This window comes from Meleagris gallopavo, chromosome 1 (genome assembly GCF_905368555.1).
Source record: "Meleagris gallopavo chromosome 1, MGAL_WU_HG_1.1, whole genome shotgun sequence".
Taxonomy (NCBI): domain Eukaryota; kingdom Metazoa; phylum Chordata; class Aves; order Galliformes; family Phasianidae; genus Meleagris; species Meleagris gallopavo.
The window spans coordinates 59372111-59397869 of NC_139404.1; the positions used below are offsets into that span (position 1 = coordinate 59372111).

The 25759-nt window shown below is 43.1% G+C and overlaps 1 protein-coding gene across 4 annotated transcripts in view; it reads left to right on the forward strand.

Annotated features, from left to right (window-relative positions):
- IQSEC3 (IQ motif and Sec7 domain ArfGEF 3) overlaps positions 1-25759 on the forward strand; it is a 104981-nt gene that overhangs the window by 44089 nt on the left and 35133 nt on the right. For all 4 annotated transcript variants that reach the window (XM_085229760.1, XM_085229739.1, XM_085229752.1 and 1 more), the window contains exon 3: positions 19264-19552. In XM_085229760.1, coding sequence (XP_085085886.1) covers positions 19264-19552 — 289 coding nt within the window. The remainder of the gene's footprint in view (positions 1-19263; positions 19553-25759) is intronic.

A 25759-nucleotide genomic window follows, 5' to 3' on the forward strand; every position in this document is an offset into this window, starting at 1 on the left:
TGCTTTCTCATCTCCCAGCAGTATCTCACTGATGGGAGACAAAACTCACATATTATACACTCCGATCCTCTTCCACCCTCCCTTATGCACCACATCCCCTGCACTACTGTCCCTCTCTTTTCACTCCCAGATATTACTCCTTCAGTGTAATTGCGCAGAACCCCCTCTGGTCTCAACTCACACATATCCTCGCACCTCCAATACAAAGTTTCAGTCTTTCTTCCAACACCTGCTTTGATTAACCTCATCCATATTTGTATATTTTCTGACTTTCCTTCATCACTTTGACAGTGATGTACACATGCCTCACTCTACTCCTTCAAAGTAGTTACCTACATTATAAGTTGGTTGGGCACACAGTGGTAGAAACCTACAGCATTTAACCTACAGTAAAAGTCATCGAATAAACTCGGGGTTCTGTCTCACTGGGGCATACATGGTATCTGTTTCCTCTATCCCACATATGCCTGGAGTGAGAGCTGACCTCTCAGAAATGCTCCACTGGGATCTTATTTGTCCATAACAACTGAGGTAGCCTGGCGCAGAGGGGCATGGTTTCACCGAACACACAGATGAAATGGTTTGATCTTGCCAGGTCAGTATAGACTGGAGCTATTAGCTGCTACCAACTTCTATTAAATGCAGCCAGGGTTGGGCACAGCAGCTGCTGCAGCTGTCCTTCATCAGTGAAGGACATTGGTGCCAAAACCAAGGGCTCCAAGGCGCATCAAAGGCACTCAGGATTCACAACTGGATAGTTTCCATGCTCACCTTGTCTCTCCATTCTTACCATCTTGTTCTCTGCTCACAACCTCTTACACCTCAATTTCACAGGCCTGCTCCATTTTCTCATGACTCATCACCCTCTTGTAGACAGTAAACAGGTTCCTTTGAAGATTTTCCACATCACACTGCTAGACTTTTACGTCTGGCCTTTGGCATTGGTATAAGAAGCTTGAGTTAGTGGGAAGGGCTCTGAACAGAATGAGGCAATTGAATTGCAGTAGCAAGGCTACAGAATTTTTGAAATCACAGAATCACAGAATCACAGAATTGTAGGGGTTGGAAGGGACCTCTAGAGATCATCGAGACCAACCCCCCTGCCAAAGCAGGTTCCCTACACCAGGTCGCACAGGTAGGTGTCCAGGCGAGACTTGAATATCTCCAGAGAAGGAGACTCCACAACCTCCCTGGGCAGCCTGTTCCAGTGCTCCGTCACCCTCACCGTGAAGAAGTTCTTACGCACATTCGTGCAAAACTTCCTATGCTGCAGCTGATGTCCGTTTCCCCTCGTCCTGTCTCCACGTACCACTGAAAAGAGACTGGCCTCACCACTATGGCTGCCACACCTTAGATATTTATAAACCTGGATCAGGTCCCCACTCAGTCGTCTTTTCTCAAGGCTAAACAGACCCAGTTCACTTAGCCTTTCTTCATAGGGGAGATGCTCCAGGCCCTTCACCATCTTTGTGGCCCTCCGCTGGACTCTTTCCAAGAGATCCCTGTCTTTTTTGTACTGGGGAGCCCAGAACTGGACATAGTACTCCAGATGAGGCCTTACCAGGGCAGAGTAGAGGGGGAGGATCACCTCCCTCGACCTGCTGGACACGCTCTTCTTAATGCACCCCAGAATGCCATTGGCCTTCTTGGCCACGAGGGCACACTGCTGGCTCATGGCCAACCTGTCGTCCACCAGGACGCCCAGGTCAAATCATGTTTCTCTTGTTTGTTCTGCTCACTGGAGCAGGCTGTGATTTATGATTTCCTTCCAAGGAAAAGTGTGAGTGCTGGACAGCTGTGAAGAGAACAGGTGTGCATGTTTATGTATATACAAAAGCAGGGTTAAGCTACACTTGGAGACAGAATAAAGGAGCAAGACCCCTCATGCCCATCTGTGTATGCAGATGGAAGGGTTAACAGCCCGTGATGTCTATGCTGCAAACTCTCAAACATTGGTAAAGGTTGTGTGACAGCCTCATGAGATGTTTGCAGTTGTATACCAGATGAAGAGGTGCTGGCTGTCACCATACCCTGATCCTTGACTCTGATCTGTCCCAGCCCCCATCTTATTTCTGATCAACTCCATTAGTTTCTAGCATTTTCTAATTCTACAAGGCTGTCATTACCTTAGCATCTTAAGGTCTAGGGTAATTTTTGTCATGCTGATGTATCAGGTTTTTGGCCTAATCATTCCAAAGGCCCTGTCCATCTCTGAGCCTCAGTTTGTCTGCCCACCTTGTGCTGCCCACCAAATTTCCCACTTAGGGTTTGGCAGAAAAATCGAAGACAAACAATTTATTCTAGTAATTTAACAACTTGGCAAGTTGCATCCAAAGATGAGTCTGAATCAGGGAATTCAAAAGAGGAGATGAATGAAATTGACCCCTACAGTATGTTGCATCTGAGGTTTCAGTTGAGGGGCCTCTCATACTGTTCTTCATCTGTCCTTTTTTTCTGTCAGCTAAACTGTCTTTTGTAGCTTGCTCCCATGCTCACTTGTAGCAGGACCCCTGCTTTCCTTACTTCCTTTCTTTCTAAGGTTTTCTCTTCTCCTTTCCATTTCTAATGCCCTAAGCTCCAGTAGAAGCTCCGAGCCTGTCTGTATGTGACTCAATATTCTGTGCAGAGACGAAAATGGTTGAAGTCACTGTGATTGTTTGAAGGCAAGAAACAGTCACACAGATTTTTGCTTTTTGAAAAAGAACAGCTTTTATGTGCAATCTCTGTGTGTAATGGCTTCAGGTGAGAAGAGTATCCCTGCTTCCCACACTGTGCCAGGAGAAAGGCAGAGCACATGCAGGACTATTAAGCTCACTGCTCAAATTTATGTTGGACAGAACACATCTCCTAGTCTCTGCCAGGTCCTGCAGTCTTCCATGGGCATGCTTGGTTCCCGAAGCTGTATATACAGAGCAGTGAGGAGGACAAGACAAATGGCAGAACAGGGAAACCACAGGGTCACCACAGAGCTCTTGTCTATAGCTGATAGCTATGTTACTCTGGAATGGCTCAATGCACTGCTGAGAGAAGCTCATCAGATCATTTACAGAGCCTGTCACCCTGCTCAAATCATGAGCAAGCTCCATTTTGAACTGAGGCAGAACAAAAGTCAATCAAGTCTGAAATATGTGGGTAAGACAGCCTGAATAGGCAATCAGTTCCTGAGTGAACCAGGAATATCACTAAATAAGACCATCAGGACTTCTGGTGGGAGAGCCTGAGACACAGCATCTCCCTGTGCAGTTGTCTTGAGCCCCACTGAGAAGACAACTAGTCACAAGTGGTGTTGTGGTGAATTTGATAAACCAGCTTGGGTTTCTTCTTTCTTTTTCCCCTCCTTGATCAGGCATTTCCCTAAATGAGATAAATCCTGTCAGAACTGATGCCACTAATAACCATCAACGGTCTAGTTTTAATTGGAGTTTGCTTCATTAATGCCCCAACTCCTCTCAGTGCGGCAGATTAAATAATGGACTTGCAGCTCATTTACACAAACCCCCAAACTGCAGGGCTGAGCTGCAATCCCTTAATTAAACAGCCTGGCTGATCCCTACCGCTGCCTCGGCTCATCAGTCTAAGCCGATTAAAGAGAATAGGGACTAATAAAGAGCATAAACAGGGAAGTGACTCTCGTCTCTTCAAGGGACTTGGAGACTCCAGCAATGATCAGCTGATGTCTCCTCCTCTACCAGAAAACCTTACCTCAGCCCACATCACCTCATCTGGGACCTGCAAGAACAGTCCTGCTATCAGTGAGAACCCAACCTCATCTAGGGAGACAGAGGGAACAGGGGCAGCAGGAAGGTAACACAGCAGGGAAGGTGAAGACAAAGAGGGAGGTCTAATTCAAGGCAATAAGATCACCTGACTTCAGGGCAGATGAGTTAGAGCAGCAACACAGCTCAAAAATGAGTCAGAAGGAAAAGGAAACGCTAGGAGGTTGGCTGTTACGATCAGCCTGCAAAAAAAACTTGGTTCTGTTTGTATTTTATGATAGTCATTGTCTGTTCTTCTTGTGTTGTCTTCTCTGTTGTTTGTTCTTCTAGATTTCTGATTTTTTCTTTGCTACCCATACAGTTGAAAAAGCCTTGGCTTCACGTGGGTAGGAATGATTGGGAACAGACCAGCATCTAACCACTCAGCAGAAGCCAACTTAATGAAGTAGCTGCAACCATTCTCACTTGTACTGTTCAGCATTGCTTCACTGACTGCCACTTGCCTTCTTCCCCCCAGTACATGAATTAATCACTGTGGGGAATGGAGCTGGGTGTTGCAGTTTCGTGAGTTTAGCAATGTGAATTTCCCACCTGGCCGCTGAATTGATGCTGTAGGCCAGGAGCTTTTAGGGTACAGACGTGAAACCAATGCTTACCACTAGGAAGCCCAGAGACAGTGTAAGGTGGTGGCAACAGCAGGCAGATTGCTGTCACCAGGCTCTGCTTAAGGCTTCCCTATTTCAAAGTATTGTGCAAACATGTGAAATGCAAAACCATTTCTATATTGGACCTGTGCACCACTGACTTTGTGATCACAACCCATCTGAGATGCCAGAGATCAGGCTGAGGGGAATGAGGAGACTCCATGAAAGCACAATAGGAACTAACCCTACTCCTTTGCTGAGGTGCTGATTAGGCTGTTATTTAGCTAAACCCTATAATTTCATAAAGCAACTTCTCTTTTTCTTGCTGGCTTCTCCTGTTAGTGGCAAGGTTTCATTCTAAGGATTTGAATAGCCTTGTAATTGCATTTCCCACTTCTCCCAGTCTCACACAGTGGAGACTGGTGTCCCAGAACAATGACTTTAAAATGTGTCCAGCAGCAGCCCAGCTCTAACAGGATTACATACCATTTGCTTTTGTGTGAGGTAATAGCGCTGAGATGAGAAAGATTTGTTTCTATTAGTGTAATGAGAGGAAATGGTGGAGTCACAATTAGAGGGAAGAGTACATTCATTCAGTTGCCTTTCACAGGCTTTTTGGTGCCTGCCTCAGACTTGCCTGTGGTGCCAAATAGGAAATCAGCAGAAAATCACCTCTGCTCCAGTATGGGAAATGTTTTACATAAAACATTAAGTGCTTGGGGCAGATCTGTTTTGGCAATGGACATGGGAACTGCACTGGAAGTTTGAATTATTCTCGGATTCCATCCAGGTGATGGGATGGGATCTGAGTACAATTGTCTGAGGGGCAATATCAGACCTCAGAAAAATCTTTGGGAAGGAGTGATATTCCACCTGTATTTGTGGAAGAAGTATGGTACTTGCTATCTGATAGAAGTACTGGTGAGACCTGACCTACTTTTAAGGAAAGGAGGCATAGTCTTCCCAGGGAGAGGAGATCAGGGGTCTGAACAGGAGCTGGGATCTGAAACATTTATGGAAAAGTTGGGCAGGCTCTGCTCACGCTGCTTTGCTCACATTTGCGCAAAACATTTTCTCATGAGATGTAACTTTCCAGTACAGATAGTGTTGCTTAGTTCAGGATTGAAACACGATCAGTGCAACTGGCAAGTGTTTGCTTCATGATTATGATCCAATTAAATTGCAACTCAATATAGTTTAAACTTCAAACAGCTGTGTACTCATTTCTAAAGAGCCTTCTGAATTAGTTGCTGTTACAGATTGGGTACTGCTTGGCATCACAGCACCAATTAGTGGTAAGGAGATATGAAAATCATTGGATGCATCTCCAAGCCAGCCTTCCCTGCAGTTCTGATGAAACTCCCTATTGTCCTGTTTTGACTGTTACCAAAGTATTCAAATGGAAATATGTGTTCTTGCTGGAAGAGGTCCTTTGTACTTGTTGCTCCACTGCTGCATGTGGGAGGGTGAAAAATGGATGGACAGATTTTAGTTCTTTGAAATCAAACCTTCAGGATTCTTTCCTCACAGCATTCTGAGCTGCATCACAGTAAGCTACACCTTAAAAAAACACATGGTTATAAACAAAATCTGATTTGTTTTACTTCTGGGCATCTGTTGTCTCTGACACTTCATATGTCTTTACCTGAACTCGCTGTTCAGAGACAGAACATGAATTTGTTCTGTATCCTATGGAATATTTCTAGAAGGCGCTGACACAAAAGAGGCATGAATGTTATCCACTGCACAAGTCACAGCATCGCGTCCCTCTTTAGCTCTCCTCTGCTGTAGCCTGGGCTGTGCTAAATGCACTACCAGTCAGATCCTCCTGAGAAAGCCACAACGTTGTGTTCAGTTTGTGACTGCAGTAACCCTTAAGACTGAGGGCCATTAATTTTATGGGAATTGAACTGCTCTCCAAGTTAATTCTCCTTTTAGAAACCACCAGAGCATCTTGAGGAAAAAAAAATCCATTGGGGAATGATAATTTTCCACCAGTATTCACCACTCTTAAAGCATTACAGGAAAACAGCTGAGCTGCACAACATTGTGTCTGAACCTGCGAATGATTGACCTTGTCTGACAGAAAAAATGCAAATCCAGTTCATGAAATGGGAAATGAGCCTCTCTGGCTTAGGTTTGCAGGCAAGATATTAGGTGTATAGCCTGGAGGTCAGTGCTTCATCTCAGCTCAGAAGCACTCGGTGGCTGTGGCCCAGGTGTGAAGCATGATAATGATTCTAGTTTGTATCAAATAAAAATTTATCACCTATCACACAAAACAACACAATAACTCTGAGTAATTGCCCCCCAGCTTGCAGTGTCAAGTGAAAGCTCCCACAATTAGTGGATTGTGGAGGCTGAATTCTTCTCTGACTCTTAATAGAGAACACTCCAGGTCAGGCTTACAGCACCTGCACATACCAGTGTAAAGCAAGCCTCCATGCCCATGGACTGTTCCTTGTCTGCTCTGAAGACAAGAGACTTTATATGCAAAGCTCTTCTTCATCTGACTTTCATTCCAGCTGAAGCTCTCCACAGCACTGTTTTTGAAAATACACAGGAGAAGTTTGAGCAACATTTCTGCTTTGTTAGCACATCCGGTTTGTGCTTCTTTTCTCATTTCTTTTCCTTATTGAGGTCACAGGCATGAAGAGAGGATTTTTTTCTGCTTCTTAACAGCTCATCTACTTCTTATTCTTTCCTCCCTGTAGACTTAATAATCCTCTGTTCGAGATATTACAATTGGAGTTTGTGGAGATGTGCAAACAGGCAGGGCTAGGTCAGCAAAGTTCACATAAATATTCCCCAGGATCAGTTGCCTGAATTTTGATTTCAGTCTAACACAGACATGTGGGTCAGAAGTAATATCTAGACCCAGACTGGAACTCTCTCTAAGCTTTTATGGATGTTTTATACAAGCATGACCAGCAGTATTAATTGCTTTTCAGAAACCTAGTTCCAGAACCACAAAGGTAGTCAGTGCACGTAGATTTAGGGGAAATATGAAAATACAATTATAAGCAAGAAATCTTTCAGAGAAGATCCCTAACATTATAGTTACCAACAAGCTTGGGAATCTCTTGCAGGAAAATATAGTTGGCAATTCTGCTACATGGACTAGAAAGAATGGCTCTTTCTGGAAGCATCCAAAGAAACAGGAGGTGAGTTTCAGATGCAGTGCCTTGGTTCTGTAAAGGAGGTCTACCAGGACTGAACATTTTCACACTATCTTCCACACAGGCATTTCTCTGCTTCTTGTCTCAAACAGCTGATGCAACCATTTTCAGGCAAATATGGAGAACACAAAGGTGAGGAGGTACAGTGAGGACTAGGTGGGCTCTTCAAAAATATTTCTTATAGCAGTTGGAGTGTTCCTATCACATTAGTTGCTTTGTCTGACCTCTGTCAAAACCTTTCTTAAAGAAGATGGCAGGTCAAATGAAATCATTCTGAAGTATCATCTTTAGAAACTGCAAAGACAACTTTCAGACACTTTTACTGACGGCCTGAGGCTGTGTCCAGCTACTGAGTGGCCACGTATGCTTCCAATCCTTTCTTCATCCCTGGTGCTTCTGTTGCCTCCATGGATCCTGCCCTAGAGGAATTCAGACTTGCAATCAAGCACTCTTCTCCCACATGCGACAGCTGTTCCCATTTTCTGGGCCACAGAGAGTGGTAATGTCAGTAAATAGAGCTGACCATAGCCAAACCTCACAGTAGCTATTTAGAGTAATTTATTGCCTTAATTTTAGGTGATGCATTCATGACTTGCAGATAAACATCATCTTCCCCTCCCCGCTAGCCCCCCATATTGCAAAGAATTCTCTGTCCATAACATGACAACTTCTCAGTATCAGCGGAATGCAACATTAACAGCTTCTGTATCCTGTGCTTTTGGTTTGATAACGCCACAGAGCTGCTTGAGAAGAGGCAATAACTGCTTTGGAAATAGTCCTGCGTCTAGCACTGAAAAATGGTCACAGAAGGTTGATAAAGTAATAGCAGATGGACTGCGTTGGAGCTAACGCCATTCATTGTAATCCCCTACTGGTATCAACTGACCTGATCTGCATCAGTCAAGATCCTGTCCCCACTCCTAAAATTACAGATCTTTTGTGCGCTAAGGTGTGTTCTATTGAACGCAGCAGGTGGTTTCTTCGGACCCTCTGTCCACGCATTTCTTCATGGCTCACAAGGCAAAGAATTTGGCAAAGGGATGGAAAAAAAGAGCCACTGAAAAAAGAAAGGAAGACAGATTCAGCCCAAGAAAGAAAGTAGAGCTACTAAAAGGAAAAACGATGGTAAACATGCTACACAGAGAAAGAGAATCACAGAAAAGAAGGTAGCAGAAAAAGCAGGAAGTTAAAAAATAGGATAAATGAAAGAAGAAACAGAAAGGAACAAGAACATAGGAACAGGAGATAAATCAGAAATATTCCTGTTCATGCCAACATTCTTTGGCAGTGACAGCAGCGGGGCTCTGGCCGTTTATCACACAGTTTCTTGCAGTGTGGTGTCAGTCCAAAGGCCTGTTTTTTGGTTTTTTTTTTTTGTACTCTGCAATACTAACTGACTCCTATGCAGGTTGATCTTCTCACCAGCCCTATGGGCAAGTTCTATGTTTTCCTGTTGGAAACACATGCCCATGCTTCCATGTTCTTTCTTCTGCCTGGCAAGCTTTCAGATTGTTAAGGAAGAACTGAGAAGTCTGAGATGCTGAGGAGGAACACATTGTACCACTGCTAAAGCCTCTTTCTTTGGGTTCTGCAGATAGCTGAAGGAGAAGGAGTAAAAAAAAAGATGGCAGATTTTTTGGGACTGTCATCCTGCCTGTTCAGAAGACTGCAGAAGTGCTGAGGTCCACCTCTTTCTTCTGTGAGAAAAGATCATCCTGAAAAAAAAGCATCAAGACATAAACAGGAATTCAGACCAAGTGACCTTTGGGTGACAAAATCCCCCCATCTCCATTTTGAGTTTGCGGATGTAGAAGCTGAATTGGATCTAAAAAGTGAAATGCAGTGCTATTGAATGATGCTAGTGAGGTCAAAAGAGCAGAGGATGGGATAAAAGTGTCAAGAAGCAGGACTGTGGGTAGAGAGGAACTTGCTGATTCTCACCCATAGATATTCTAGTAATGAAAATGCCTAGCCTATTTCCTAAAGCCTTCCACACAACTCTTTTCTTTGCTCTGCAGGGTAACCTGCCGTTGTACTGGCTAAATGCAAAGTTAGTGCAGATGGGAAAATGAGGAGAGAGACAGAGAGGAGAACCCTTCCAAGTTAAGCCATTCTATGATTCGATTACTCATGCTTAGAGGACAGTTCCTAAGATGTCTAATGGGGGTAATGAGGATGACAACATTAGAGTGTAAGACAGCAAGATTTTGCCCTTTCTTAGGAACTGCCAGTACAGTATTTGTATGTATAAATGGGTTAACTTTATAGATTTAAGTCCCACTTCCTGTGAAACTACAACCTTATCTCCCAGGTATTTGAAGACATCGCTAAGATGATATATGGGTTATTTAGTCCATACCAGTGGTCATGGTATTCAGAGTTGTCATTGAGGTGAGGTGTAAATTAAAGGCCAGTTTGCGTTTAGACTGTTTTCATTCTGGACTGAGGAACTTAATTCTGGCCACACAGATTGGAAGTGTGCTCTAGCAATTTCTAATGCTCTTTTCTCAGTAATTTAGTTCTTTCCTATATATTTTATATATATTATATAATTTTATATATATATATATAGTATATATGTATTATATATTTTTTTATATATATATTTATATATTTTGTGTCATCATACTACAGGGAACTCCATGTGCCTAGTGACAAGAACTATGTGTAAACTTCTTATGTCACAAACCGGTATGTTGCAGCTTTCACGTAAATAGGTTGTGCTGGTGTTATTATTGCCTGTCTGTCTGGGTTGACTGCCATCTCTCTTATCTCAGTTTTTGGGGAAAGAGGGAAGATGGGAGTAGGTTTCTTTATGTACTCATTTCTGAACATTTACTCTTCTGCACATCTCTTCAAGTGTGACTGCAGAATATAACAGATGTAATTTCTCACAGTACACTAATGTGAGGGTGGTAGATCAAGATGCAAAAAAATGGATGGTTCAGAGTTGCACTGTGAAAACTACTGCTATGCTGTTATAGCACATCTGGATCTAATAAGCATCTTATGAGCTATCTTAAAAATATATCATATTTTTAAAGGTAGATCCTCCATTGACTTACGGAGGGGTCTGAGTTCGTTGATGCAATGGAATTCAATACCAGCCATGGTTCTGCTCAACAACACAATAGCATTGGATGTGGCAAGACAAAGTCCTGTTTTTCTTAGTCATCTTGTCCAAAAAGATTCATGTCTGAGTAGAAAGTATAGGGATGGCAAACATTTTCATTCCTCAAAAGGAGGAAAACGTGAAGTGGCCCTGGAGGAATCTGAACTTGTGTGACTGGATGAGCAAGTTGTTAAGATACTGTCTTCCAAATAAGAATGCAAAAAGATAGGAAAGGGAATAAGGCCTCAAGAAAGAGAAGTTGCATGGAGTGGATCAGGATGTGAAGGAAGCAGCAGTGAGAAAGCAAGTTAGAATATGGAGAAGTGGAATTTTGGGCCTACTGCATATTGCTGTGGTGGTAGCCACTGGATGAGAGAAAGGAGGAAGGAATGCTAACCATGCTTTTTCTATCTTGGTCTTCAGGCATAGGCCAACCCAAAACTCTAGATCTGAACTTACTGGGAGAGTTAACACACTGGATCAGATCTGCCTCCCTAAAGCCAATGAATGGTGTTTTGACTGTATTTAGGATAGTGATCTGAGTCTGTTACTCTTTATGTTGAGGAAGTCTGGGCTTCCTCCCCTTTGGTCTCACACAAAGAACGGCCTTCTATTGCAGCAGTGACCACAAGAGAAAAAAATAGCTGATATATCTGAGAACACTTGCAAAACGTGTCTGAGTTACACAAAGGTCTTCTAGTGAAGTAGCTCCGTCACTGCCTTCAACAATCAATGTCTCCATCCCTTAGAAAAGAACCCAGAGGTTCATTCCAACCCACTATCTGCAACAACAGGTGGAAAAAGAAGACCACAGAAACCCTTGCCTAGGTCTATAAATCCGAAGAATTGTGTCCCTGACCCAGATCTCAGGTAGCTGAAATAGGAGAGCAATGGGCTGAGGGGATATGCAAGGTTACCTCCCTTGTAGAGGCTCTGCTGTCTCCCAGCCCTGAATTCATCTCGTTTTAGCAGTAAAATTCTATCTTCTGCATGATTGCACCGGCAGGCTTTTGTCAGCGAATTCAGTGATGTTTAAACCTGCCTTAGGGATGAGGAGCCAAGAGATCTGAGTCGAAGTGGCAGAAAGATTGCTGCTGAGAAGCCAAGTTTCTCTTTCCCGGGGTGCTGAGCGGGCAGTTACACTAATGCAGGATGCCATCTGTTTTTTCCTCCTCTAAAAGGTCGTGTTTACTAAACATTGCAGAGGCAAGAGAGGTCTGAGGTTAAAGTAAAAGTAATTAAACCATGCAGGACAGGGGCCTCCTGTGCTTCACTGTCCACTTAGTGCTTTTCACACCTCAGTGATAAGCACAGGTGCCCTGTTTGAGGCAGTGACAAGTAACCCCTCTGCAGTGGCAGGCCGCAGGATGTCTCTCAGTCCAACCTGCAGAGACAGCTCTGCAACCATGGCCCAGGGTCTAGAGGGCAGCTGAGAAAAAGGGGCTGTGCTTGGCTGAGTATTCTGGCGGCTGGTGAAATAGGAGGCATGTCTGAGAAGGGAGTAGAAGTGGACGAAGTGTCATTTTGAGGTGTCAGTCAGACAGGCAAAGGAACTAGAAGCAAATACCGAGTGAAAGGCATGGCCAGTCTTGCACCATACACTTCTCATTCAGTTGTAGCAACCTTTGCTGTTCCAAGTCCTCCTATGCAGGAACCTTTCTGCCTCCATGAAAAAAATAGAGATGCCAGTCTTCAAGTTGCTGAAATTAGCTATTGAGATCCTGGCCCTCAGACAGGCAGCCAGCTCAGATGGATACCTGCAAAACCATGTTTGCACAACAGAAAGTGCATCAGAAAAGTTTAGTGGCTACAGTACTGTTCTGCAGCAACAGACAAAACAACATAATAATGTGAGACTTACACAGTACATGGGTATCATTTTTAATTACCGAATCTGAAATGGAAGCTCTGATTTTGGCACGTTGGACCCTGTGGGATTTGGAGACATTTTTTAGTATTATTACATTTTCCATCTGCTTAATATACATCTCACTAAAACTATTTTAAACAGTGTTAAAAATGCTTTGCCTTTTTCAGCCTGTGCTAAAGAATGTTGAATTTTATTCACTTCCAGTATATTAACTGTACGGTACTGTAAAATCCATTTTACAGGTGTGTGTGCCAGACTTTTTATGAAAGAAGTAATATATTCTGGGATGGGTAATGAGCTTGGTTAATTATTATTAATTCCTCTTGGGTAAAACTAGTGTGAGAAGATGGCTTGTTGCCACTGCTTTGCAAGGTGTTACGTGAATGTAGACAAAATCAGAATCTTGTTCCTATTTTGGCCTCTGCTGGGGGAGACTGAGAAATCTGCAGCTCGGCTGGCAGTGGATGATTTGCCAAGATCAAGTTCCAAGTTCCCTGCCTCTCTGGCAGGAGACACTTCTGCCTTCCATCATTTTCAGCATGCTCCCGAAGAGCATTGCCTCCAAGTCACCCTAAAACCTGAACTTAAAAGCAAATCAGAAGCAATTCTTCTGCACTCAGGCACCCAGCATGTCAGAAATCTCTGAACCTTGAAAAGATCCTATAATATATTATCAAGCTTGTCTCAGCCATTTTTCATTGAATTCTGATCAACCCATTCACCATATGTTACGGGTATCCTCAGGGAACACTGAAATGAAATAAACTGAAAAGGCACTTTGGACCCCGCTAACTCAGCAGTTGATTTTTTTTTTTTTTCCTTTTTTTTTTTTTTCTCCTGAGCAGGGAGAGGAAAGAGGACAGGGGAGACACTGGTATGTCTTAAGACAAAGTGAAGAAATATTCTTGCTGACTTGAGGTCTGGACTCTACTTTCTTGGCATTTGCTAGTGGCCTCTTTTTCTAATTCTCCATATGGTACTAAGGGTTTTTATTCTGACATCTCTGAAAGTTTTAAGTCTCTTATAGCTCTCAGGTCATGATAATATTAATCACTTGCAGCACTTTAGAGCAGCATATATACAATAACCAACTGATCATCATTAAAATCTCTGTGATAGAGATTCATAAATTTTTGCAGTCCTTCGCAAGTAGTCTGTGTAGTCTTTGCCTCAGTTAAAGGGTACAGTCCTGTGCAACAACCTTGGCTACCATGAGCAAGGTGTTTGGTAAGTTATATATATGAAACAGAAATGTGGTCTTCTCCTAGAGTGACACAGACAGATGAGATCAGCCTCTGTAGTACTTTCCTAAAACCTCACAGCCATAGCTTCCTCCTCTCCAATTAACTGGATGTTTTTTCATCACTGTGTACCTGCCAACAGGGCATCTGAGCATCCACTTCTTGGGTGACTGGTTTCTTATGTCTCTATGCAAGTTCAGGAGAGACATTGCTATTTTTGTTATTCTGCTATTGCTCTTATGTGTCTGCAATGTTTATTCTTCGTGTAGGATAGCAGGAGCAAAGAGATGCCTTTTGTGCCTTCACCACACTGGAGCTGTGTAGCTATGGAGCAGTTAGTGAAAAAGTTCAGATTTACTTTCTTACAGGTATAACCTTGCTGTCCTTGAGAAGAGTAGTGCTCCTGGCCCTACAGTCACATTTAGTCACTCAGCAACCCTGTAAATACCTTTCTGAGAGCTCTGAAAATTACTGTGAACTGACTCTTGTACTTGTCAGCAAGGGCAATAGAATGTAACATTTGAATGATCCAGCTTCTGTGTTCCTGCTTGCGGGCCTAGCTTAAAATTGTCTTGAAACATATGGGGACAACAGGTTGCATATTCTTTCTAAAGTATGGGAATGTTTAAACTTGACAGACAGGACCCAGTGAATGACCATAGTTCAGCTCCCGAACTGGCAGTTTGAAGCGCAGATCCTTACCAAGCTGGAAATGTGTGTTTCTCACAGCGAGGAGATGGTGAGGAGAATGCAAGGAAGTGTATCTTCGTACTTTCCCAATCTCTAAGAACTGAAAAGCAGACAGATCTCTCCCGTGACAGAGGACGATACAAAGCTCTATACAAACATGGGGAGCTGATACTACTAGGAATGGGCTGGTGGACCCCTCTGGCTTAATAGTCTGTTATCACTGATTTGGGTTGGTATCACTGATTTTACATCTTGTATCTTTCTACATTCTTCCCACAGTGTATTTCTTGTGGAAAACCTTCCTTAGAAGTCTGTACATAGAAGCTAAGTCCCAGAAATCTCATTTACATGCTCTAGACATTGATAAAAATATGTATGGGTACCCAGTTGAACTGTCTCAGAGCTTTTTCACCATCCTGCTTTCTTGAAACAAACACTAAGAATCAGCCCAGAACCTTGATACCCTTGTTTTGATATATGCCTTATGCTAGACTAGCTACTGCATTTCATTTAAGACTTGAATTGGATTGTCCATAGTCGCCATCTTTGTCAACAAACTAGTTTCTAATTGCAGCAGTACTAGACAAGTCTGCAGTGCAAAAGGAGGGAAGATATCTTAAGTCAGTGAAATCTATTTGTAATAATAACTAAGCTAGTTGCTATGGGTCAGAAAAGTCGTACAGGAACATCTAGGAAGAACAGAACAGCTGTTTTTTTAGTCTTCCACTTTTATGTGATTGCAAGTGATTTACAGTAATATTAGCACTTCAGATCAAACAGAATTCAAAGGCATTACAAACCTTCCCTCCCTGATTGCATTGTGAGCAGAAAATTGTTTCATTTATCATAAAAGAGTAATTGCAAAAAATGTGAAAGACAGCAGTATGTGATACTTTAAAACACCAACTAAAGAACACCAATTACAGTTGAACCTGCAGGGGTGATGGTGGAATACAGAACTAAATTAACATAGTTGGAGTTTGTCCAGGGCATTGGGATTCACACCTTAGACTCTGTGGGGAACTTTTAATTATTACAATCTAAGAAATATGCAATAGCAGTGTTCCTCCCCTTCATCACAGCCAGAGTGTTTGATTTCTCATTGGGCAAGGGATCCTGGTAATTTACTAGTAGCACTTTTTTTCCAGAGATCTACCATACTGTAGTGTCCTTCTCTACTTTATTTTTCTCTTTTTTTTTTTTTTTTTTCCTTCTTCTTCTTGTTACTATGATAATAGCCCATGAGCCTTCACTTTTTAACAAAACTGCTCTACCAATGCAAATCAACTGTGTCACACAGGACAGTGGGAAAAGGTAAGATCATTAAGGTTTTAGCTTGTATTTCACTACAGTATTAGTCTAGATCTTTAGCAGTGTGGAAACTTCATCTATTGCTGCTAGGGGACAACAGTGGATAGGCTTCCCAGGGCATTTCTGCAGAAACAGACTGAAGGTGGGTGTAAACTCGGGAGGAATAAAGGGCAGTAAGAGGATCCATAGGGCTACAGTGCTGGCATTCAGGCGACTAAACAAATTATTGCTTGTACGTCACTGATTTTTCTCAGATCAGGCTGAAGTATTCCAGGTTTGGTCTCTTGTCTGAAGGTAATGTAGAATTGTCTGGTATTTTGGAGCTCTTTTTCCCACTAAGTAAAAATGGTTCCGCCATTTATTTATTTATTTTTTCCCACAAAAAAAATATGCAGACAGTATTCCCAATTCAGCACGAGTATTTGCTATTGCTTTCTGAACAGTGCAACAGACAAACCAGCAGGGGGTTAAAAAGTTTATATTTAGCACAAAAATATCTAGCTGAAAAATGCCTTTGAGTGCTTCAGTGGAATCTGATTTTGGTTTGACCGAGTTTTGACCCTCAGAAAATTCCACGCATAAGTGTAATACATTCTGTATTCAGAGTGTATTTACTAGAGCATGCATGGAAGAGGAAGACAAGGTTATATGTGTACGTGTGGTTAGTTTATACTCTTATCCTAGCAAAGTGTCTTTAGGGGCTTCAGTTATGTACTGCAAGTGGGAACACTGAGGTTGGTAGTGCTTCTCACGCACTTGTAACTGAATGTGTGCACTTAGTGGTTGCAATCTTAGGGCCCTTCACTGTCATGAAGAATATCTTGGAAGTCTAATGAGGGTAAAGAGGTCTTCTGATCACACCTGTCTTTAAAAATGGCCCTGCTTTGAGCAGACAGTGGAGCTGAGACTTCCCAACTTCTCTTCCAGCCCAGATTATTCTGACTCTATAAAGCCTACTGTTTTTTGTTTTTTTTTCCTTCTGCATTAGCTATGCATACAGGATATCCAGTTTCTATGAATGTTACTCACACTCTGTGTGCGACAGAAAACCAAGTGGGCAGCATACACTAAAGATGACAAAAAGCCTCACAAAGCAATGACATTAGAGGTGACATACAACTTCACACAGCAATGAGCCTGAATGCTGCAAAATCTTATGCACACACTTCACATTTTACCGTGAGCCATTTTATGGTAATCAGTGGAGGCACTCAAAAAATATGATTAAGCAAATCATAGAATCATAGAATCAACGAACGGCCTGGGTTGAAAAGGACCACAATGATCATCCAGTTTCAACCCCCCTGCCATTGGCAGGGTTGCCAGCCACTACACCGGGCTGCCCAAAGCGACATCCAGCCTGGCCTTGAATGCCTCCAGGGATGGGGCATCCACAACCTCCTTGGGCAACCTGTTCCAGTGTGTCACCACCCTCTGTGTGAAAAACTTCCTCCTAATATCCACATATGTGAGTGTTTAGAGAATCAATCATGTCACTGAATGTTTGCTGGCATTTATAGTGCATTCATGCTCCCAGATAATTCTGCTAGCTGTTTAGCTCACTGCCTCAGGCTTTGACTTGCCCTAAAGACAGCACACTCTGCACTGTGGCCTTGACTCAGCAAAGCAATTTGGGATATATGGCTCACTGAATCAGAGCTTGTGACTCTAGCCGAAATTGCTTTGTAGGACACAGTCCAGTTCCCACTGAAATAGCTGTGAGTTTTTTGTCATGCACTGCAAAGAAAACATGATCAAATCTGTATTTACCTGGTCATCCCTTTAGCTGAGAATAAAACATATCTACGCCACTGGTTAAAAGGAGAATGGGCAGAACATAGGCTTCCAATGAAAGTGTCACAGTGAAAGCCATAAAGGAAAAGTCTGTTAATTTTCCTGGAATATGGAGAGGCATAAAACAGAAAGAGTTAAAAACTGGGATTTAGTTTACATGTAGTTATATGCCTTATTTAAATGAAGGTATTTCCTGATTGATAAATACACAGCTATGTCATTTTAATGTTTTTTTATAAAGTTGGTTACATAGAATTAATGCAAGACATTGATTTCTTTACATTTATTTTTAAAATCTGACTGCTGACTACATACATGTGTATAAAAGTAGAAGCTTTCTACCTTTAAACTCTCCTTTCTTAGTTCTGAAGTTGTGGCATTGTGTTTGACTCATCATTTAGAGTCAATTTAGAAACTATAGAAATAAGTCTAAATTTAATTGTTAAAATGCTATTGGAGATAACAAATTTCATTTCAAAATACTAAAAAGTATTTAAAAGTCATCCTGTGCTCAGCAGATGGAGAACCTAGGTCTACTACCTGAGCTCTTAAGAGTGCTCAGCACTTTTGAAAATGAGTCTCAAATGCTTGTAAGTAGTTTGGGCGCTACAGAAAATCATATTTGCAACTAATTTCCCTGATTTTGTTCTGACATCAAAACCAATCATAACATAATTTGATGTCTAGCAGAATTGGTCATATATGGAGCAAATCAAGAAAAAGAAATACTGTTTAGAAGTGAATTAAATAATGTAATGCTGTTTAAATATGGGAGACGGTATACAACTTTGACTTCAATTGAATTAAATGCACTGGTTCTGTAGCAGTTATTTCCAAACTTGATGCTGCCATCAGCTACACCCTCATCCCTTGGAAAGGAGTGGAGCTGAATCTGGTGTAAACTATGCAGCAGAGCTGAGTCCATGCAGACTGGCCTGGACTCTCTGGGAAATCATAAATTACTCATCTCTAGCCACTGGAAGGATGTGGCAACAAACACTCCCATAATTCAAGCAGACCCTCAAAGTCTGGTTTGAAATTGGATGATTTCAGAAAACATTTGGCAAGAGAGGTTAACAACAGACTTCTTCAGCACTTCAATGGATTGGATGTACGTGAATCCCACCCTGTTCAATGCAACACGTCAACTCCCTTAGAGTTCACAGTTGTCAAGCCCTGGTTTCATACAATCACTGCTGTGACTGACAGGAGAAAAGGGTGTTTTGCTTTCTCTTCAAGCCCTCAGTGGCACAGCACTGTCCTGTGGGTCAGAAAGAAATGACTTGTTTTATGGAAGTTCTGTAGCCTGCTGTGGCTGTGTTGCAGAGTTGCTTTAAAGAGTCAGCACCTCAGGCTGGCTGGCTGGCTGTACTGTATCTTTATAGTCTCAGCACTCCATACTCTTACACTGTTTCTCTGGAAAATCTCCAGCATTCAGCTGTCCTTACATCATTTCCCACATGCCCATATAAAAACCAGGGGCAACCTGGATCCATGGGAACCAGGCTCTGAAGCAGATGAGACTGTGGGATGCTCCATCCCCAGTGACAGCCTTTACAGCCCGGGCTCCCTCAACATTTAAAATGCAGATCAGTGAAAGAGCATAGCAAACAATAATAAACGTAATAATAAACAATACAAATAATAATAATAATAATAATAAAAAAAAACAAATAAAAAAGAGAAACGTTGCGTTTTGTTCACAGTGATGATCCCAGCGGTTCCACAAGCAAGAAAGCCGGGTGTGAAACGGAGGATCCGAAGGAGGCCGGCAGACAGAGTGGCCAGGAAGGCAGGTCCGACACCCAGACGCTAAAAGCCCAGCATGAGGAGCTCCAAGAAGAGCAGGCAGCGGGGTGTTCCCCTCTGGTGCAGAAGGCGAGCCTCCACCACACGGGCTCCCCAGTGAGAGTGCAGCGCAGCAAAGGGACGGCCTCGTGTTCCCATGCAGCTGCCTCCGATTATGAGCTCTCCCTTGACCTAAAGAATAAACAGGTACAGAGGCTTCCTCCTCAGGCTGTGGGAGAAGGGGATGGGGTGGGAGGGGCTGCGTTCACACTGTGGTGTGCCCATGTTTCTGCAAATACTTCAGCCTTCTTTTGCTTAGAGCTTTCACTCAGCCTGGCCCTTTGGCTGCGTGGGGCTGATGGAGGAAGTAACTTCCCCACCTCTGACTGCAATAGTCTTTCACCCAAGCCTGCTCTACTCCTCATTGCTGTGTTCTGTGTTCTGAAATGGCACTCAGGTGCGACTGTAGGTTTAGAGGTGGATTGTAGGCAGCTGAGGAGTGAGGCATCCAGAGACACCGCTTGCACAAAAGCACACATTCCCTGTAGACCTCCCTGCAAATGACTGTCACAAAAAGCCTCCCTCGTGGGAGAAGTCTCCAAGAGCCATCCTGCCCTCTTGGATCAACCTGGACAGGCCCCATGTGCACTTTCATGTTAGTCTCTTCACAGAATGAGCTCACAGGATAGGTGAGGTTTATTCAGGAGGTGTCCTGCACAATGTCTACCACTGTGTTAGCATATTGTTGCCATCGTTGCCTTCAGGATGCTGAAGAGGCAGGCAGGTTTACTAGACTGTGATTCAGTTCTGGAAGTTTCAAGCCTTTCCTCCCGTGCCTGAGACTACAGACTTGCTCCAGAGCATCTTTATTTGCGTTTCCCAATGGGGCTCTCAAACAACGGTAGTGGGACAGGGGCTAATAGCAGCTGGCCTCTTCACTCAAAGGCGATGAGATGGAATGTGCCCTCACCACCCTGTGTCTCTGCAGTTTACAGCCCAGGAGAGCTGTTGTACAAAACGAAAACCTAAAGAATTCGTTTCTGACTTTTCCCTGGATTGGCAGCTCAACCGGAGGCTGTCTAATATACAGACCGTGCAGGATGTGAGATGGACAGGACAAACAAGGGCTAGTGATACTGTTCATATTGCATTCAATGGGAGAATTCAGGGGGAGCTATGCTATTGCAGATGAAGGGTCTCAGCTAATGAGGTTCCCATAGAAGAAACTGCTGTTTCTGGGACATCTCTCTGCCACTTCCCTCAAGGCATTGCTGCTGTCCCAAACAGGCATTTCAGATCAATAGCCCACTAAATTCCTGAGCAGAAAAGAAGCCTTTTTCTTTTTCTTTCTTAAATACTGCATATCCAGAATTCTTGCTTCACACCAGGAAAAGAAACAAGAGACTAATTAACTAGCTTTACAAAATGATGTGACATATCCTCAGGGTGGGCCAGATCTTGGCTGCTATATATGGGCTTAGCCTCCTGTATGTCCTAGAGTTGCTCTGCTTTTGTTCTGGGGAGTGTCTGTCCTGTGTTATTTTAGCTTTAAGGTCATTTTGTCTCATCACTGTTGTTGCAGCAGAGGCCAGACCTGCCCTGGATGCATGTGAGACAGAGAAACATGTTAGCTGCTTGTTCATTAAATTCTGGTGCCTTGCAGTACTGACCTTGCAGGAACCTTGCCTGTCTCATAGGTAGAACCATTTTTCCCACAGCAGAGGGGGATTAAAATATGTGTGCTTCTCCAGGCCTGATGGATGTCTTCAGTGAACTACTTCTTGCTCTGGAAGGGGAGATTTCCAAGGAGAGGAATCTTACATACAGTCTTACACTCTGTAGTAAGTAGTTTCATAGGTTTCCTATCAACCTACTTGTTCAGTTGTTCTTTTGAATTGGAACAAAGAGTACATTACCTGTCACAGCACTTTTCCAGTAGTTCCCTAGTGATATCACAAATTTTCTTAGTGTAAGTTCTACAAGTGGAAGAAGGCATTTTTAGACTCACAGTGCAGTTGAACTCACATTTTGCTCTGGAAAGGGGACTGAGTGCTGCTGAAGGAGGGCAGCATAAAGCTTCTTCTGTTTGGCTTGGAGGTACAGTTCATCTACCAGTTATTGCCCCTCAGCATTAAGCTAGAGGGTTGATAAGTTCCCCTAAGTTTATGCTCTGCAGAACGGTAGGGAAAATGAAGATCACAGAGAGCTTTCTGTGCAGAAGTTCTGGCAGATGTCTTATGTAAGAAGGAAAACATCCCATTAACACATGGCCTTTGTAGCAATGTCATTTCATTGTGAGAGTTTGATGGGAAGGAGAGATGTTAAGAAGGGATGATGGAGAACGCGTATGTTCTGTATTACTATTGTTGTTTACAATGCATGCTTTTACTCGAGCTACTCAGATTCTGTCTCTAAGACTGATTCCCGTCTTGCTAACGTGGTGGCATGTAGCCATTCTCAGTGGCTGCCCGGTTGGAAAACTAGTGACAACTGAGAGTATCCTGGCAGACTTCTGCTTTTACATCTCTGGGAAACAAAAGCATGGGGTATATACCTCAACTCTTTTGCCATATCCAGTCCTGACACTTCAGCTTGCCTTAGGCTGACCTTATTAAAGCTCCCTTCATGTGCAATCTCTCATGGCCATGGATATTTCCCAGCCATTTGTAATTCAGCCACAAGGCCTAAATTGCTCAAACTGAGTTTTCATGTTGAGGCCCAGAAATGTATTAAGCTAATTATACTTTGAAATCCCCCTCACCCTTCTCTTGCTGTTCCCTTCTTTGGCTCTGGCTGTCAGATAATTCCCCAGAGAAGAATATCTTTAAGTAGGCAATTACTTGTGATTCATAGGGTTTATTAGGAGTGAGAGGTGGCCAATCATGGCTGGCCTCTCAAATGGGCAGGGAAAGTTCCTTCAGCAAGCCAGACATACATCTCCATTACCTGTGACTGCTGGGGTGTGCTAATGGATGCCCTTTCTTCCTTTTAAGAGGAAGAAAACAGACCAAGAGATGTGCTAAATCCTTAATTCCTCTGGAGTGTCAATTTGCTTGCCCTGGTAGCAAATGTGAATGTCTCAGACATCAGTAAACCATAAATGGTTGGGCTACATCAAAGGGAGAGAGAGCAAGACCCACTCCAGTGGGGAGGGGAGGGCACTGCTTTATGGGCATGCTGGTTTTGGCTTTGCCTGCCATCTCAAATATCCTTTTGACACGCTTAGTCATCTCACGTCTCTGGGCCCTTATTATGCCAGCTGCAGAACACTGTAAGATAGATGCCCCTTGCTGGTAAGGACTGTATGACCACTTGCAGAACCTGCCCTTGAGCTCCTGGTACAAATGGAGAGCAGACTATGCTGGGAGTCCTCTCACTTTACATGTTGTTCTGCTCTGTAATGCCTTAGTCCTTTGAGAGGGCTGAGATAATGGACTGCAAAAATCTTATGATTGTTTTGTCAAGGTACTGACAGTTTGCATCATTCCTTCAGATTTGTAGAAGGATCTCTCTTCCTAATAGTTATTAAAGTCTGTCTTCTTGGGAACTGTCCTTGCATGAAAGAAATTGGCCTTTTACTTCAGATCAGCTGTGACATCTTGTCCTAGCCTCTAATAAGATCAGAGCATATGAATTTCACATTTTCAGAATGGCTGTCACCTCCTTGCAAACCTCAGGTAATTAAAGGCTCTTTCTTCTGCTTTATTTTGTATCTTACTATTATTCTGTTCCTCGGATAGCTGTGTCTGTCTCTCCCATTTGTTCCTCTTTCCCTCTCAACACAATTAGCTATACATTTTGATTAACCAGATGGTTATATGAAGTGCTCACGGTCAGCTGTTGGCAGTAACTGTCCGGATTGGATGTGTGCAGGTTATGGGTTTAATTTGCATTTATCTACATGAGGCTTCCTCCTGGAGACAAAGAACCAAGCTTTGAGGAGATGTGGCAGGAGTGCTGAGCTGGTGGTAGGATTTAAGATGGTCATTTAGGAAATAAGGTCAGAGAACATAGCAAAACCCTTCTACTGACTATCAAGAATATCTTCTTGTTCCTGTATTCTTCTTTCTTGCCATATTAAATGAACTCCTATCAAAAAAATTACTGATACATCTTGTAGTAAACGAACCTGAATCCATGATCTTTGTGTAGTTGATTTTTAGCACCAGTTCTATAGATCTGTTATGGGAGGGCAGCAGGGCAAATAACAGGCCAACATTTTTTAAATTAGGGATAAGCAGAGCTCTGAGCCTGCTGCCTCTACTGACCCTATTGCTAAGTAAATTGTTAGAATTTGCCAGTGCTGAGCTTTGATACTTGCTTTGGGCAGATGTGAATTCAGTAGCAAGACAAACAAAAAACAAGCTCAAGGCAGAGGAGCCCTTCTTCATTTTCATGGAGGAGAACATGAAAGGATGTTATCTCTCTGCTCTCCAAGAAATGGCAGCCTTTCATCTATTGCAGCAGGATACCTGACTTATTGCTGCCTGGAGTGATGGGGTGGCAATGGGAGGGCAAGGCCTTCAATTCATACTCCAGCAGCCAGGATACCAGTGCAGGAGCAGAATGACTGGGCTTACACTATTTGTCTCTTCCTGTCATCTCCCAAAATCTTATAATCATCCCCTGCAACCAGGGGAGTTAATATTGGAAAGATGCCTGGAGTGATTTGCACTTCTCACAGCTATCATTCCAGACCTTCACTTGTATCCAGTTCACTCACTGATGGTTTTATCCACAACTTGCATAGTGTTTTAAAAAAATGGAAAAGAAGAAGGAATCAGTTTACATGACATGTCTCTGGGAGCTAGGGCTCATGTCTCACTCTGTCTTTGCACTTAACCTTAGGTTTTCTGGCAGCTCAGTCCTTCACCCTGTGATAATGGGCCAGCGAGGCATACCTTGAGGGGCAGCAGTGTGTATCTGGGTGTAAGGATACTCACCACATGAATTATGTAGCCAATCCTCTGTTAATTCAAGTCTGAATTTACCAGTGCTCCCAGCCCAGCACTTTACCTTTGGTGGGCTTTTCCACATGTGCACACACACATGTATATACTACAGTCTACACCTGTGTTCTGCACTATGAAGTGTAGACAATGTGGAGTTCAATTAATCATTCAGTCAAGACCTCAGTGAAAATAAATTGAATTCATCCTTTTTTCTCCAGTTCCATCATTCACCATCATCTTCACACCGTCCCACTTGTCAGCTCTCAGTTACTCCCTGGAACCAAGAAAGCAAACATTCTCCTGCAGCATGTTAGTGAAGGCCCAGCAGCAGAACAAGAGAGAGGGCAATACTGGGAAGTACAAATACAAGACTATGGAGAAGACCATACGTACTTGTTTTTTTTGAAGCCTGTTGGGATGCCAGTTAGCTGTATATATGTTTATTCACATGTGTGTGTGTGATTACCAGTTCAGGAAGGAGAAAATCCTCCTGCCACTTCTTCTTAATGTCATGTCTCAATGTCTAACATCAGAATTTCTTACTTTTCAAACCTTATGTTCTCTCTCTTCTTGAGCTGTTTTCATTTTACTTCTGGTTAATGCCTGAAAAACTAGACTAGAAAGGAGACACTTTGGGATTCAGAGAGCTTGCTAAAAGACATCCTCTACGGAGTTCTGTGGAAATGGATACTTCCTGCTAGCTCCTATGACCAAGACAGTATTTTCTGCATTTAGAAGTCAACTTTTCTTTCCTTATTCTGAATGGTTTCTTCTTGCTCCTGTCAGTATTTCCTAAGGTGAATAAGGATGGGAGGAGTTTAGAAGCACTCTAAACAAAGGGAAAATCCTCGACATTGCTAAATCAATGTTCTTTGTACTGCGTCCAGGCCTGGGGCTCCCAATGCAAGAAAGATGTGGTACTGTTGGAGTGGGTCCAGAGGAAGACCACAGAGGACTTGAGCACCTCTCCTACCATGAAAGGCTGAGGGAGCTGGACTTGTTCACCTTGGAGAAGAGAAGGTTCTGGGGAGACCTCATTGCAGGCTTCCAGTACTGAAAGGGAGCTTATAAAAAGGAGGGAGACCAAGCTGTGGTTGTCCCATCCCTAGAGGCGCTCAGGGCCAGGTTGGATGGGGCCCTGGGCAGCCTGATCCTCTGGGTGGCAGCCTTGCCTATGGCAGGAGGTTAGAAGTAGATGATCTTTAAGGTACCTTCTAACATTAACCATTCTGTAATGCTATCAAAGCATTGCTGAGCAAGAAGACACATATTTGGAATTGTCTGTTTAATCATGCTGTCAGAAGTGGAAATGCAAAGGAGGGGTGCCTCCAGGTTCCAGCTGGTATGGGTGGCACTGTAGATGGAGGCATGATCATGATACAGGTGTAAGGAAGCTCACAATGCTGATGTTTTGACCAGTCATGCCTAAAGGAAGGCCTTCTGTTTATACTGAGGGCACAGC